The sequence below is a fragment of the Podarcis filfolensis genome (assembly GCF_964270895.1).
Source record: "Podarcis filfolensis genome assembly, chromosome: 4".
In the NCBI taxonomy this organism is placed as follows: Eukaryota; Metazoa; Chordata; class Lepidosauria; order Squamata; family Lacertidae; genus Podarcis; species Podarcis filfolensis.
Window position 1 is genome coordinate 50,380,437 of NC_139607.1, and position 17,005 is coordinate 50,397,441.

Sequence of the window (17,005 nt, forward strand, 5' to 3'; positions counted from 1 at the left end):
TTTCAAAAACTCTATATAAAAATGTGCATTGTAGTGACAACCCAACTGATCACGTCTTGGAAGTAAATAGTTGCAGAAGTAGGTGGGGCTGATAGGTGCATCTGCTGCGAGCAAAACCTGGACAAATTGGTGTCCAGAATTCAAGTGGTTTAAGGTGCATTCAAAAGTGGGGAAGAGTGTGTTATTTTTCCTAATTGTAATTCTAGAGTTTCTGTTGTGTTTTTAATATTCCTTTCACACTGCAGTACCCATTGGGTTATGGAACAGTGGCTTTTTGACCAATGTACCAGCATGTTGTGCGCGATATCATTTATACCACTGGGCATGGCATGAGACAGCAACAAACACGATTGGGCAACGTTGCTACTCCCCTACCCTTTCTGTGCATGCATACTTCTATTCCTCCATTAAAACAGCAGGGGGGAAACTATGCTGGTCTGCCACCCCAGATTCTGTCACTTTACTCCCACAATTTTCCAGGTTAAGGGTCTGCAGATGGATTTTTTCCTGAATCCAATAACAGAAATGAATGCTAAACACGCACCATATTTCATTAGTTTTCTGAAAGTGGCTTTTATGTCATGTGAAAGCTCGGATATAATGCAGAATTTAACAAAGAAATGGCAGGGAAATGGAATGAACTGCCAAGTGAATGCAGCCATAGTAACCATTGTTACAATAATTCTTAAACTGTGCCATGCTTTCTGTCTAATTTTGAATACTTAGGCTTGCTTTCAAGGCTGTAGATGAAAAGCCAGAATAGTTTTCTGGGCAGAGGTGCAGAATGAGCATGTTTACATATTTATTTCTTGCATCTCAGTTTTGCATTTAAGTGGCTTATAGGGCAGCAGGGAAGGCAGAGAAGCACCTTCCTCACTGACTCGGTGCTTGTAACCAAATGGAAAGTCACATTCAGCAAATGAGTGTCGTTGAGAATGGAAGGGGGAGGATGAGAACTGAGAACTGTGACACTGGATGGCTACTACAGTGTGTGGGAGCCAGCAGGTGTGGGATTGTGTGTGTCTATTGCATCACAGCTGGGCTAACAGCCAAATCCTATGTAAATACTCAGAAGCAAGTCTCATTGTGTTCGAAAAGACTTACTCCCAGGTAAGTGTGCATAGGACTGTTAGCTATATAGGGCAATGTGAAACCTGGGATTTCAGTAGCATTGTGCTTTAAGGTGCAGATGCATTATTGACTTGCACCAATCAATCCCCTTGGGGGTGAGTCCAACCGCACTTCTTATTTTACATTTTTAACTTCCCCAATTATTTATGGGAAATATGTGATACCAGGGCCTGGCAGCGAGAGAATGAATAATATCCAGATGGCATAGATGAACTGTGATAGAGGCACATTCTGCTGTTTACATCATCTAGCCTGTACATTTGGTTCTGATGGGTACCAAAATAACAATATAGTGCCAATAGGATAGGCCAATAATGACTTCAGTGCCTACCATATCTCTATCCAAATGTCGTGGTTGCCTTTGTCTTTTCCCTACTAAGTCCAGTACTGAGAAGGGAAGAGTTTCTCTGATCACACCCCTTTTCAAAAGCACTGTTTCCTTAAAGTCCAAGTTGCCTTAAAGTCCAAGTAGGTTGCTTAGTAGTAAGAGCAACCCTGATAACAGTGATATTATGTGTTTATCATGTGGGCTTTGCCTACAAAGGTGGCAAATAAATAAAGTTTCTTTTATTTTTATTTTTAAAAAGATACATATTTTAAATGCATATGAAACACTAGAAGAGGACAATGGATGTAAGAATAAAATGTGAGAATTAGCTAATATCTGTCTTAGAAAATAAAGCCTTCAGTAGTGTTAAACAGAAGCACCAACAAAACCACAATATCCTTGTGGTTACAAACAAACTTTATGAGTGCTAGAAATTCCCATGTTTTGTTATTTACATTTCACCCCCAACTTTTTTTTTTTTGGTAGAACAAATGTCTATTGAAACAGTGGCAATCATAATATGTAACTGACACCTTGTTCCACATAATAATCAAGTGAAGAAAGTAATCAATTTGTCTAGAAAGTATGAGGCTACAGTGCAGCCCATGGCATGCCCACTATTTTTAGAGTAGTCAGAGAAAAAGAAAGGAAGAGATTACCTGCCTAGGCCTAGTTACCTCAGCAACCATCTCCTGTGACTAAGAGAGCCTAAGGAGCATATTGATCATCTATAATGATGTTGAGAGAGTGCTGGTTATCAGAGAACGACAGCAGGAATGATTTCAAAGACACTCAGGTCTCACTGGGAAAATAATGTCTACTTTCATCTGAAAAAAGCCTGTCACTGTTGTTTTTTTTAACCTTACACTGGGGAGGGGTGCAGAGGTGCAGACTGAGCATGTTCCCTGATTTATTTGTCGTGTGTCAGTTCCCATTCAGTATAAAGAGCCTGTTGGGGGTTTTTTTGTCTTCTGAGAGATGACGGCGCTAATGCACAGAGAGAGGGTGGGAGGTGGTGGGTCTGTGTGTGTGTGTGTGTGCACGCATGTGTGTGTGTTTGTGTGTGCGCACCCACACACCAAGGAGTCGGGCATAAACACTTTTTGCTCTACTGCCTCACTTCTTCAAATAGGATTAGAATCAAGCAAGAGAGGGAAAGAAAGCAGGTGAATGGCTCAGCATCTGACCCTGTTGGAATATTTTCCTGTTTTAGTCTGCAGAAAATATCCAAGTGCTGAAGTCACTTGTGGATCATGGTGCAGAGCAGATGAAGATGATGACGATTTTCATTTCCATACTGCTTTATATCTTTAAGAAAAAAAATCTCAAAGCAATTTACAACACAATAAAACATCACATGAAACAATCGAGAATAAAATATTACTGAAGAAAATACAATCAAAGCAACATAGTTAACAGGAAGCTAAAAGATTATCTTAAATATTTCAAGATAAAACATTACGATAAAGGTCAACTGCAGAATGCACATTTAATGCAACAGAGTTAACGAAAAAGAAAGCCAAATATAAAATGCACATTTAAAATAGCATAATTAACAAGAGAATAAAATATTACCATAAGCATAGAACATATCTGCTGCTGTTGCTGCCAGTCCTGCCCATAGTAGTTCATGGTGGGGGGGGGTGGCTGTGGAAGCTCAGGCTCAATGACCTAGCTCTGCACTAAGAGGCAGCACTGCTACTCCACTCCACCCACCATTGTCCTGCTGTTGATATGTGACGCTTGCAGCTCACATGCTCCTTTTTACCTGGCAGGAGCTGTGGGTCTCTGCTCTTCAGCTTAGACAAAACGAAACAAGGGCTCAGAGCAATTAAAGCAGTCCATCAGTTAGCTGTAGGCCTGTGCATTCGCAGAATGAGCAGAGAGTGCTTCTGTATTCAAAGAGCACCTTGTGCTTGTCATGTTCCATGAAGGCTATGAGGATTATTGATTAAGATTGACAACTAGTCTGGTTGTGTCAGTATGGAACATTCTGGCAGTTTGACCTGCCTAGCACTTTTGGTACCTTTGACCATGGTCATATCCACACATATATTTAAAGAACTATGATACCACTTTAAACAATCATGGCTTTCCCCTAAAGAATCCCGGAAACTGTAGTTTGTTGAGAGTGCTATTTAAGAACCACATTCTCCTCACAGAGCTATAATTCTGGAGTTCCTCGGGAATAAGGATTGATTGCTAAACTATCTAGGAATAGCACTCCGCCATTTTGCTCCTGTTGCTATGCTGCAGTAAACTTTGGTTTGGTATTATGTGTCATCTGAACTTGAGCTTGATTGGTAGCATTGTCAGGTAACTGGAATGTGTGAAAGTGTGAAATTGTGGTGTTAGGGGAAATGTGGAGAGGCTTGGGAGAGAGAAGAAGGAGCAGAGCTATGCCTCTTTTTAGTAGTGATTAAAAAACCTCCGAAATGCTTGGCACATGCATTTCCTTTATAAGCATCCCAGTTGACTTAGATTCTTTTTTTCCACCCTGTAGATGGAACTCCCAAAATAATTTCTGCCTTCAGTGAGAAGGTGGTAAGTCCAGGAGAGGGTGTTTCCTTAATGTGCAATGTGAAGGGAACACCTCTTCCTACAATCACATGGACATTAGATGAAGATCCCATAATTAAAGATGGCAACCACCGGATCAGCCAGATCATCACCTCTGAGGGAAATGTGGTCAGCTACCTGAATATCTCCAGCACTCAGGTCCGAGATGGCGGGGTCTATCGTTGTACTGCCAACAACTCTGCTGGAGTCGTCCTGTACCAGGCTCGAATAAACGTAAGAGGTGCTTGTCAAATCAGCTCCTCCAAAAACAACAAACAAATTCAACTCATTGTAGTAAAGAAGAAGATGACTGCATGCTATGAGCTTTGCCATGGAATGCTTAAAAATGACTTCTTTAATGCTGTTTCCATTTTTCTCTGCAATCTCATGTAGAAACTAATATATTACTAATATATCACTCTGACTGTAATCCTAAGCACTCGCCTTCCTCAGAATAAGTACCACAGAGGAGGCTTATTTCTGAATACAAATGCGTAGGATTGCACTATCAATATAATATAAAACTGTCTCCCTGTACTAATCAATTCAGCTAATATTTTTCAATGTGTTTTCAATTTTTTCTTTGTTTTTGTTTTGCTTGCATGTCTCTCTCTTCCTTTGGAGATCCCACATTTGCTGTCGCTATCTATGTATATAAGACATTTTGGTTTATTTCTATGTGGCATAATGCCGATTACTCTGCATAAATCAAAATGAGCATTAAGTTGTTTGATGATCTCAAAAATACTAGACTACTGGTTCAGCTTTGTTTTTTCTTCCCCTCCTATATCTGACATTAATTAAATCTTCACCAGCCTTTAATTTGTAATTGAGCTCAGATTTTTATCATGTGTGTATTCCAGGGATGCAGGCACGTAGCAGAAGAGTTAATTAGTGTGCCTGCTGTAGGGCTAGAAAAACTAAAAAGCACCAAACGATTAGGAAGACCCCTTAAGTGGCTCTTTGAAGTAAAAACTGTCACAGGCTGTGATTTCCAGTATCTAAAAGAATTGTATATTTAGAAGAAATTAATATTTCCTCTGCTTAAATACAGCCTTAAATTATTTTCAAGAGTTTCCTTTTACCTTTACAGGGCCAGCAAGCATCCGACCAATGAAAAACATTACAGCAATAGCCGGGCGGGATACCTTCATTCACTGCCGTGTCATTGGTTATCCATACTACTCAATCAAATGGTATAAGAATTCTAACCTGCTCCCTTTTAACCATCGCCAAGTAGCGTTTGAAAACAACGGAACGTTGAAGCTCTCCGATGTGCAGAAGGAAGTGGATGAGGGCGAATACACATGCAATGTTCTCGTTCAGCCCCAGCTGTCCACCAGCCAGAGTGTGCATGTGACTGTAAAAGGTAAAGGAAAGTCATACTTGCAGAATTGGGAGCCAAGAATTGCGTTTGGTCAGGCTTAACACATTTCAGTGAGTGTGAAGCACCCCACTCTTGTCGACAAAAACACCAATGCATAAGAGCTCATATTGGTTGGTGCCTCCTCAGATATTATTCTAGTTTCCCACCAACAATTTCCATTCCTTTAAAAGCACCAGCTGCAGAAGCTTTGCTCAAATGCTGCTGTGTCTGGGAACCCGTTGTGTTACATATCACATCATGGAAGTAGATGACTGAGGATAAGCCAAGCCATGTTGCATGTAGGTTCCTCAGGCCTTGTTAGCTAGCCCTTCAGATTCTGAGCTCAGTCATGACTGCGAAAGCTTCACATTCCAATACAGAAGCAGTGAAGTTTGAAGAGTCATTCCTTGCATTCCTATGCATGTCTAATTGAGTTCAATAGGACTTGCTCACAGATGGGTGTGTATAGGGTTGCAGCAGTTTTAGCAATTCCACCATTGCCTTAAACCCAAATCTATTTAAAACTGAGCGTTTTCTGGAGAACTTTAGGGAGAAACAAAAGGTATGAAATCACTGATTTGGAAAACATCAGCATTTTATGGCTAATCACCTTAATATTAGGCATTTGGGAATTAATTATTTTATTAAAAAATGGTATACTAAAACCTTCTTACTGTTATGTATTACATTACATGCCAGCTGTCTAGTTTATGATCACTTTACTTCACAACATTTTCAAAAATGTCAACACACTCGCAGTTCTTTAATGAATAGCATTTTTTTCTTCTTTTTGTTTCAGTACCACCTTTCATCCAGCCCTTTGAGTTCCCAAGGTTCTCCATTGGACAGCGAGTCTTCATTCCATGTGTTGTGGTCTCAGGGGATTTGCCAATCACAATCACCTGGCAGAAGGATGGCAGACCAATCCCAGCCAGTCTTGGGGTGACCATTGATAACATTGACTTCACCAGCTCCTTAAGGATTTCTAATCTTTCCCTCATGCACAATGGGAATTATACCTGTATAGCTCGAAATGATGCAGCAGCTGTGGAGCACCAAAGCCAATTAATTGTGAGAGGTAAGGTGATGTAATTAATCTGAGTGCTGACAATTAGATAGAAGTCAACAGTATTTTCCAATAACAGTTGTCTGATGGGACATACAAGCTTAAAAAGATATGAGGAGGCCTGCTGGGTCAGCTCAAAGGCCCATTTAGTTCAGCATCCTGCTTTCACGGTGGCCAACCAGATGCCAATGGGAAGCCTGCAAGCAGGAACTTAGTGCAATAGTACTCATCCTGCTTGTGGCTCCCAGGAACTTGGAATATATTAGAATCTCTCCTCTCTTATTAGAGAACAAACACCACAATAAGGTGGTTTTGGGGGGTTTTTTTAAAAAAAGAAACCTCAGAAGGCTTTTTATTCTGTGTGAAAATGTTGCACGGGAACCTAACCAACAATCTAGAAATGTTTTCAGGTACAGCTGGAAACCAAATAATTTAATATAAGGAGTTTTTTGAAGTGCTGTTTTTTGGGTTCAATACATTATTGTGGTTAGATCATTTCCCACTGTGCCAATTATTCACTTTTAATTTGGAAGACGATCTGAATTATGTTCTGCTATTGGGGGAATATTTTCATTTTGCTTGGTGTTTTAAGAATACCATCACAATTGTTCAAATACTGAGCTTGTGTCTGCATGATTATGGTTTGATGTGTTAGTTCTTTGGTGTTCATCAACTGGCAGCCTATGAGCCAAAACAAGTTCACTAACCAAGACCATTGGTTCCTGAGTAGAGCTATTTAATGGCAATATTATTGGGGCGGGGTATTGCTTTGCTTTGTTTTTGTTTTTATTATGTATTTTGTATTCTCTTTTGTATTTTTATGTTGTGAACTTCCCTGAGATTTTTGGGTGAAGGGCAGTATGCAAGTTTAATATAAATAAATAAAAAGAAACAGTTTTTTAAAAATCCCCTTAGGTCTCAGGTTAATTTTCTTTAAAACACGGTGCAAAGTGCCAGCTGTCTTAAATGAGAGAATCTAGCAACCACACCCAGTCAACTTCCTCTCTGCGCCATTGGGGCATTTTGCCTGATGAAGTTGTGGTTGGCTTCTTCTCTGTGGCACTTAGGTGACACCCATCCAGCTGGTCACAGATCAGCACTGCCTCTGGTAGTCTCATAGCCCAGGATCTTGATCCCTCTCAGTCAAAGGAGAGCGCCAAAGACTACAAGGACAGAGAAAGCAACTCCCTAGAAAACAGTTTCCATAGTGGTGACCCCACTTAGAAGCTTCCATGGTGAAAGAACCCCAGCAGATACCGATACCTTAATTCTAGCTCTGGAGGAGATAGCTTTGCTCTCCTCCTTGGACACAAACGACTCCTTCCCTGAACCACCTCCAGTCCCAGATAGCTCTTCCACCATGCCCAGGGACTGCAAGTAACATTTCAACCCTGGTGGGGTTAACACCTGTGTACTAGAATGCAGAGTGTTCTAGTTTTAATATTGCAGCAAGTACACATTGAACTGCAGATTTAAGGCTAGGCCAAATAGCCTTCTTCATATAGGCAAGGAGAGGATTGAATCAACCCTTTATGCTGCTCGCTACAGAGTTAAGCAGTCATGTGGTCACTCCATTGCTTGCTCAGCTCACCTGTCAGCAATTGATGAAGTGCATTTAATTTGCAAAACTGTTAGTATGCTGACAATCGAGCTGAGCTGGTGATGGAGTAATCAAACAACTGGTTTGCCATGCAGTCAGCTTGGGTCGACCCACAGATTGCTGGACATGGACATTTATATGAATCATCCTGCACTTTAGCCCCTAGCAGACATTATGAGGAAGGGTGCGGGGAGAGGCAAAAATGAATAAATTTCAGAATGATCAAATTGCATAATCTAGGGTATGCTGAAGGAAACCATTCTGTAAATCTATATGAACTCATCAACAGAGACAGGGTAAAATCCTTCTCTGGCTGCTTTCGCTATTGTTGACCACAGTAGTCTATTGGAGTGATTCTGTGGTTTGTGGGTGGGCAATCAGGGGCATTATCAGGAAATAGCATTGAAAGCTTCTCTTTCAGTCCCATGTTAATAGCGCTATGGGGTCCCACAGGGTTTTGTCTTGGCTTCCTTGTTGTGTAATATGTATACGAAACTGCTGGGGAAGTGGAATGTGGTGTCACTGATATGCAGGTGCTACCCAGCTCCATTCCATCTGAATTAGGATGGGTAGCCTACGTAAGCTGTAACAAGTACCCATTTTGCCTTTCCCAAAAGTTACTCAGCGAGCTTTAAAGTCATCTGCATCTCTTGCATGCACCTTAAGTTCTTGAAAATGACTTTATCATTAGTAGAACATTCTTTCTGGCTTTGCAAATCACTTCTTTCTTTTCTTTTTGTTCCCCTCCAGTTCCTCCCAGATTTGTGGTTCAGCCAAGTGATCAAGATGGGATTTATGGAAAAGCTGTGATCCTCAACTGCTCTGCAGAAGGATACCCTGTCCCCACAATTGTCTGGAAGTACTCCAAAGGTATTTCCCCACACTGATAATATACCATTTTTCCCCGTGTATAACACGCCCCTTTGTATAAGACGACCCCTATTTTGGGGGGAATCCAAATTAAGGAAATGGGGGGGGTTGCCCCAATCACTTCTGAAAGTCTCCTACTCGTGGCTGCCACCAATCGCCTGTCCCCCTCACTGATACCCATGTATAAGACAACCCCCAAATTTTAACATTGTATTATACTAAAAAAAACACCCCGATTTTATACACAGAAAATTACGGTACAATAATTGAAAAATCTGAAGTGCTTTATTTCAGTTGACATGTATAGTTTACAGAAGGGATTAATACCTCTGTGTGCCCGGTATAATTACCACATTTAAACGAATACATCTCTTCAGAAAGACATTGGTGATGCTGGTGGCCAAAGTCAGCAATTTCCTTGCTTGCATACGGTCTGAAAGGGAACAGCCAGTCCTCATTACTGTTATCGCAAACAGCTTTTGAAACTACCCTCCATTTCAAAAAGAAATTGTCATGTAATGGGCAGGTACGGTTGCTGTTTGAAGGAGGGGACATTGCAAGTCCAAACACCTCTTGGCCTTCTTACACTTTTTAATAGTTCTTTGCATGCTGATTATTATCCCTTACTAATTTTTTAATAGGGCACCACTTTGGAGTTGACCTTGATAAATATCTTAGCCATACTTGGTAGTCCCCAGTAATGCGTATATTATGTTATCTGTTTCTGATTTCCCTCTCTCCATTTCCCATTATTGGTTGACCAGATACAGTGTTCTTAGATCCTTGATGTGAAGACTAAACAAAAGTCCAGTATTGTTGTTCTGATTTCCAGTATCCATCCTTGGTAACAACTGATTATTATTTTTTAATGGAAGAAATCCATGGGTAGTACAGACAATCATATCCTTTCAGCCCTTTGAAAGGTCAGGCAGCATTAGCATACCTAGTAATTTAGTTCATGAGTTACCTAATGCATTAATGTTTTCTGTTCATATAACAAGAGTATTATTTCTGGCCCCACTTGACTCTAGCCAAATATATGCAATTGGCAGATTGTATTTATTTTTTAACTTAAAAGGCATTACATGGTGGATGGTGTCCTACCTAATTTTCTTTATGACATATTTTGGTATCAAAGCTGATTTTAAAACAAAAACACCAGCTCCAACCTTTCAGAACCTACGGGTTCTTTTGAACTACTAAAGTTAAGACCTCAGTGCCTTTTAGCCTTTGATTTCTTTTTTTAAAAGGCACTCAGAAGTCTTATGGTTTTGGAAACTGTTCATGAGAAGAATGAGAACTATGAAGTAGGTTAAATGATCTTTCTCAATGGGTCAGCTAGCTTGTTAGCCTTTTAAAGCTTACTGTTCAATATCATTGGTGTTGTAACCATATTTGACTGTCACTTGGATATCACTGTTCTAATACAATCAGTTGTTCCAAGTGCTATGTGCTGCAGGCGCCCTGAAAATGATGTGGCCAATGCAGTTGCAGTGGGCCCTTCCCCATCGTCTTCCATCATCTCAAGGAAGATTTACATGGGGACTTTGCAAGACATTCCCAAGGAGTTGTGCCCAGGTCCTACATTGTTACAGTTCTGGAATAGCCTGCAGATTAGTCCTGAAGAACATCTGTCTGCTGGCATGTACTGGTACACGAGGGCAGGGGAACTGCTTCCAATGGTTTCTTCCACACCACTTTGGAAATATCAAGATGGAAGGAACCACATGGGCAGCATAAATATCCTAGTTTCCTTCCACAGAGGCATTCCACTGCTTCGCTTCTTGTTTGCTCTGTGCTCTATTCCCAATGTTAATTCTTTTGTGTGTGTGTGTGTCATGAGGACTGCATACATTTCTGGATATTCAAGCATAAATTGAGCATAATTTAGCTATCAGGGAACTAAATAATCATAATAAAAATAAGTTTCCCCAGCCACTCTGGGCAGCTCACTGCAATAAACCACAATAAATATGGTTGTCAACCTAAGTGCTTTATTTTCAGTCTGGCTCACAGTGATTATTACAAGCATCATATGAACGCCTTTTTCTATGTGATTTGATTTATAACATTTTGGCAAAAAGCAGTCTCTCCTTCCTCCCCCACCCTTGATTTAGTGGTGGGTTCTGAAAATCCTAGGTCACTTGAGTTTGGTTCTGTCCACAGTAACACTCTTCTACCCTCTTGTGTCTCATTTCCACCTTCCGATTCACCTTTTATTCTTGCAATAGGTGCTGGAGTCCCCCAGTTCCAGCCAATTGCATTGAATGGGCGCATCCAGCTTCTCACAAATGGCTCCCTGTTGATCAAGCATGTGCTGGAAGAAGATAGTGGATACTACCTCTGCAAGGTCAGCAATGATGTGGGGGCTGACGTCAGCAAGTCCATGTACCTCACTGTTAAAAGTAAGAATTTATTCCTGATCCAAGTAATAACTATTAAGTTGCAAAGGCATATCTGTAATCTCCTGTATTTAAATATATAGACAGAAAATGCTGGGTACAACTAGAGGAAGATTAAGTGTGCAAGGGAGGGGAAGAGTTGACACTGCATATCAAACATTTCAGTCAACTTCTGGGACCATATTTGGAGCCCCTTGGAGTGGTCTTACCTGGGGCTCCTACCTGGTGCTTCCCATATGTTTTACTGTAATGTATTTATTGCATTTATATTTTCCTCCTTTTCCTCCAAGGAGTTTGAGGTGGCGTACAAGGTTCTCCCCCTCCTCCTTTGCTCCCCACAACAACCCTGTGAGGTGGGTTAGGCTGAGAGGCAGTGACTGACCCAAGGCCACCTGGGAAACTTCATGGCTGGGTGGGGGATTTGAACCCTCGTCTCCCAGGTCCTAGTCTGACACTCTAACCACCACACCACACTGACTTGGGGGGAGATATAACTCCCATCAGCTCCACCCAGCAGAGCTGCGGCTGATGGGAGTTATAGACAAAAAATATCTGGAGGGCATATCTGGAGGGCACCAGGTTGGGAAAGGTTGTCTTAGGGTATGGGAAACCTTTTGTATTACATTGATATATTAAACCAAGACAGAGTTGATTCAAATCACTGCATAGTGCTTGAGAATGCTTTCACCAGGGGATGCTTATTCATTATTTTTAGTTTTCATAATGACAGCATCTCAGCTCAAGGTCCCCTGTTTCTGTCACTATGAGAACTGATGATTTCTCAACAATAGCATGCATCCTTTGTTCTGCAGTCACTGGGCCAGATGTTCCCAAACTCCCCCCCACCCCACCCCGTGGACCACTTGAAACTTTCTGATGCTCTTGGTGGACCACTTAATGATTTTTCTGTTGTAGCAATTGTAGTGTGCTGTGCTAGATGCTGTTTGATTTCTAATTTTATTCTTAATTGCTTCTTTTATTTCTAATATTGAACTCAACAGGACTTACTTCTGAGTAGCATGGTTAGGAATGTGCAGTTAGTTATTTTCCATTAACTTCAATGGGTCTGCTCTGAGTCAGACTAGCTCTGAATACCACCTAATGTTAGAAACACCTAATAGCAATGCAATTAAGATTCGTTTTCATATTTAGAAGAGTTTGGATTTCTATATCCCACTTTATCACTACCCTAAGGAGTCTCAAAGCGGCTAACAATCTCCATTCCCTTCCTCCCCCACAACAAACATTCTGTGAGGTGAGTGAGACTGAGAGACTTCAAGAAGTGTGACTAGCCCAAGGTCACCTGGCAGCTGCATGTGGAGGAGCGGGGACACAAACCTGGTTCACCAGATTATGAGACTACTGCTCTTAACCACTACACCACACTGGCTGACTTGCCATGGAGCGCCTGAATGAAGCTCATGGACCACTGGTAGTCAGTCCATGGACCACCATTTGGGGACTCCTGCACTAGGCTATTCATAGTAAATAGCCACATTTCTCAAAAAAAGAGGTGGCGGTATGGCTGGCTCCCACATTATGAGCCATTTTGACAAGTTCAACAAATATGTGTGCCTAGAGGTTTCCCTTATATATGGGGAAGAGCTTTGTGTCTTCATGTACACTGTTGTCTTGCAGAATCTACGACTGGACCATGCCATAATGCAGTGGGCTTTTTTCTACCCTAGTGAAATGGTGGAGAATCATGCTCATGCCTTTAGGCTACATTCTACTTCCTTATTTCTATCTCTGTTTTAGATAATAATTTGAACTCTGGCCTTTTGGATTAACACCGAGTTTCTGGAATACAAGGACAGTTAGGAATATTCTTTGTTTTGTCCTTCAAATTTGTCATCAGTTGGTTGCAGAAGCTGTTATATAAACGACGGGTCTCCTTTCTTGAGAGAGGGAATAAAATAGTGTGAATATGCCTGACTGACTCTTGGAGGTCTCACACCAGGCACTCCACTCTTGTCTTTTATTGGACGGGTCAATAGTGGGTTCCTGCGTGTTACCTTGTGGAAGTGCTGCGTAAGGAATATTTCCATGGACTCCTCGTGTCATGAGAGCTGGGCTTAGCATCAGTAACGCAGCACTTCAGTCTGTCAGTCAGGTGATGACCTACTACTGTGTTACTGAAGTCCTTTGAAACACATTACCACAAGTAAGGAGAGTTTTATGGCCCACTAGACTAGTGAATAGAGGGATATAGGCTATGGAAGATTTAGCTGAGGGTGTCACTTTTATCTGATTCACTGAGCACATGAAGGTTATGAACCATTCCTATGACGGCGCTTTCACTTTGCTTAATAGGATTGTGTTCACTAAATAAATAGCTGTGCTAGGGTTGTGGTTTCAAGGCCTGTGGTGCAGCAACCTCACAGAATCGTATATAATTTCATTTACCCAGAATGCAATGTCTTGGCCCATAGATCTAGGAAACCTGTGGGGCCAGCACTTTACACTGGGGACAAATTTAAGTGGCAGGTGGCTACTGTGGATGGAAACCAAAACGTTGCCTGGGGGCCAGGTGAGGAGGATAGTGGCAAGTTTTTTTAAAAAAGGCATGTCTGTATGGGGGTTGTGTTTTGGAGTGAGGTAGAGGTCAACTGACAGCACTACGCTGAGGGCCCCCTGGATTTTGATGAAAGATTCTGAATACTAAGTACTGCTGAACATTGAAGGCTTTGAAAAGATATAGCACAGGTCTTTTCAGGGCATACTAGTGGCATTAATCCCTGGTTGAAAATGTGTGTTTCTTCTCTAGCTTAGTTGGTTAGAGCATGGTGCTGATAATGCCAAGGTCACAGGTTCGATCCCTGTATGGAGCAGCTGCATATTCCTGCATTGCAGGGGGTTGGTCTAAATGATCCTCAGGGTCCCTTCCAACTTTGCAATTCTATGATTTATTGATATACTGTCTCAGTGATGAGAGGACTTTTTGTCCTAATTAATCTGGAATGGTCCAGTATAACACACAAGACAAGATATGAGGAATTGCTCACATTTTGCAGTGTTGGGCTTTGTTTGTTTTTAAGAAATCAGGCAGAACAGCAGTTTTCCAAGGCAACTGTTAACAGGCCAGTTGTAGATTAGTAGTAACGCAGTGCCTTTTAGTAATCAGGTACAAAAAAACCCACCCTAGCTTCTCCTTGGTTGACAGCTATACACAGTCTTTGTCTGATCATGCCATGCAGTTTCATGTGTGATAAAAGAGCATCCCTTATCAAATAAGAGCAGGGACCTCTCTGGAGAGTCAGTTACTGTTTGAATCTAATGAAAGCTCCTCCGGCTCTAAGATAACAAACATAGACATGCAATGCCATGCACTCCCCCCTCCCTCTTCCCCCTCCCCTCCTCTCTCTGCACACTCACACGTTCAGTCTTGCATTTGAAAAGCAGTTACCACATGCACTGTTTGTTAGGCGAGACTGCCTTGAGCCAAGCATACATTAAAGGCAGTTGGGAGATCAATAGGCAGAATTATATGATTGGTGTTTCATAGGCAATAGCAATAAGAACCTCTGTGGTGTTCTGCAGATCTTTTATTCGCGTTCATGCTTTCATTCGTTGCTTTATTGTTCCTTTGTTGTATTTTCCTCCACCATTTTCCTTGCTTCTTACACACACGCACATGCACCCCTCCCTGCTGCCTTCAATATTGGCTTTTCTGCTCCAGTCCTGAGGGATATCTGTACTACTGCAAGCCTCAAGCTCCCTCGCAGTGTGACTCACTGCTAGCCATTAATTGATCCCACATAATGTGTTTGCCCAGCTCTGCAAGGTCACACTCTAACTGCCTCTCCTTGTACTCAGAATGAGAGGAGGGAGGGAAAAGTGCTACAGGCAGCGTTTTCTGGGTGACAAGGTTAGAAAGAAATGTAGTTCTCAAAAATGCAAAAATGACTGACAGATCTTTTCCGGCTAACCCTCTTCGTCCACCCTCTCCCAGTGCATTCCTTAGTAATTAGAGGCTTTTTGGGCAAACTTTACTATGATAGAGCTACTGAGAAACTAATGCCGATTAAGAAGCATCATTTAGGTCACGAGAGTCCAGGAAGTAATTTGCTGCTCTGAGAAAGATGTATGTAAAGATCAACACCTCTCATCTCACAAACCACCAGTAATATGTGTTCACAACTTGCTAGCAGTTGAATAACTCCAATATTTTAAAATGAGATAATTATACACAAATGACATATTTTTCACTATTTGATTGATGGGCTCATCTGGGGTGGGGGAGGGGGCCCTCACCCACTTTATAAATAGGATTTCCACACACACACCATGACCCCAGTGAATCACAATCATAAAAATCTACCCTTTGCAACTTTTCAGTATGTTTTTCTTGGTTTTTCGACTTGGGCAAATGGAAATGTTGGGATGCCTGCTTGTTATTGTTTGGGAAAACTTAAGTCTTTCCCTTTCTCTCATACTTGAAAGGCTGTGAAAAAGGGCAGTAAAACCATTCCTTATTTCCATACTGAGACTTCATGATGGTAAAATTTACCTTTTTATATAAAAATGATCTAGTCTGCCTCCTTGAGTCTGTGTTGCAACAACTGCTGTAACAAGCCAAGCAATACAACAAAGCATCTGCTGTTCTTCTCAACAACAGATGCATTATTGACTCAATCAACTTTCCAGAGGTGCCATTGGTTTCCAGAGACTTGGGGATCTCCAGATGACTTGATTATTGATTATTCTTCTCGATTTGCTTGCACAAAGCTTATGTCTTGGTCAGACTCTGTCCAGTCTTTATCAAGCATTCATTCCGATTTCTTTACAGGCTGATTTCAGGACAATGCACATTCATCCTGATTTGCTTGCAAGGTGCTAAAAACTTTCCCATTAATCATCCACCCATCCGTCCCACACTTTTCTGTGCTCCCCCCCCCCATCACTTTCCTAACTACAAATAGTCTGTTGTTGTTTTTAAATAGTGGATTTGTTGTGCTAGGGTGGCAGGATGCATTTCAATCATTTTAGCCTACTTTAATTGTGCAAATCTAAATTTCTGGTATGTGCTTTCTTCCCACAAAATAATGAGAGCTTGGAGGCACCCTAGCCATATGCAGAATTAATATCTGATGTTTCTCAGCTATTCATGATGCCAGATATGGACAAGTGGAACATTTATGTGGAACGATATTTTAAAATATATATGAATGGGATTTTGGCCCATTTGTGATTCCAGGCTTTGTGTGTATGTATATGTCTCATTTGCCTTGCAAAATGACACAGAAGTGCCTAAGTAAATAAGTGAAGCACCTAAAGGCATAAACACCACAATCTACTGCTTCCCAATGAGCATGTGCCCTTAAGTCTGTGTAAAGGCAGGGTGCACCTGCCTGATTTTTATTTTAAAAAATACTATCTGTGGTTCGTGATGAAGAAATATGGCCAGGAATTACCAAATGTAAAAGTGATTGTGAGTGGAAGGGGAAGATTAAAACAAAACAAGAAAACAAAGTAGTATTTTTTTTATTTGTGGCACCCAGATAATAGAATAGCCTCCTGGGGATATAGTAAAATCAGGGATCCTAAGTGATTTTCGTTTTTCACAACTCATTGTAAATTACACTGCAAGGAGGTGATCCTTTTGTTTTCAGTTCTCTGCCTTGTGAGTAACTGAATGCAGAATTATAGCCTTCATGCCTTCCCTGCCTCCCTTCCCCTTAGG

General features: G+C 41.3%; 1 protein-coding gene across 1 annotated transcript in view; it reads left to right on the top strand.

Moving 5' to 3' along the window:
* DSCAM (DS cell adhesion molecule) overlaps positions 1-17,005 on the top strand; it is a 312,391-nt gene that overhangs the window by 179,218 nt on the left and 116,168 nt on the right. Inside the window, exons 7-11 of the mRNA XM_083608743.1 lie at positions 3,963-4,259; positions 5,112-5,387; positions 6,184-6,462; positions 8,801-8,920; positions 11,152-11,325. Of these exons, the coding sequence (XP_083464869.1) occupies positions 3,963-4,259; positions 5,112-5,387; positions 6,184-6,462; positions 8,801-8,920; positions 11,152-11,325 (1,146 nt within the window). The remainder of the gene's footprint in view (positions 1-3,962; positions 4,260-5,111; positions 5,388-6,183; positions 6,463-8,800; positions 8,921-11,151; positions 11,326-17,005) is intronic.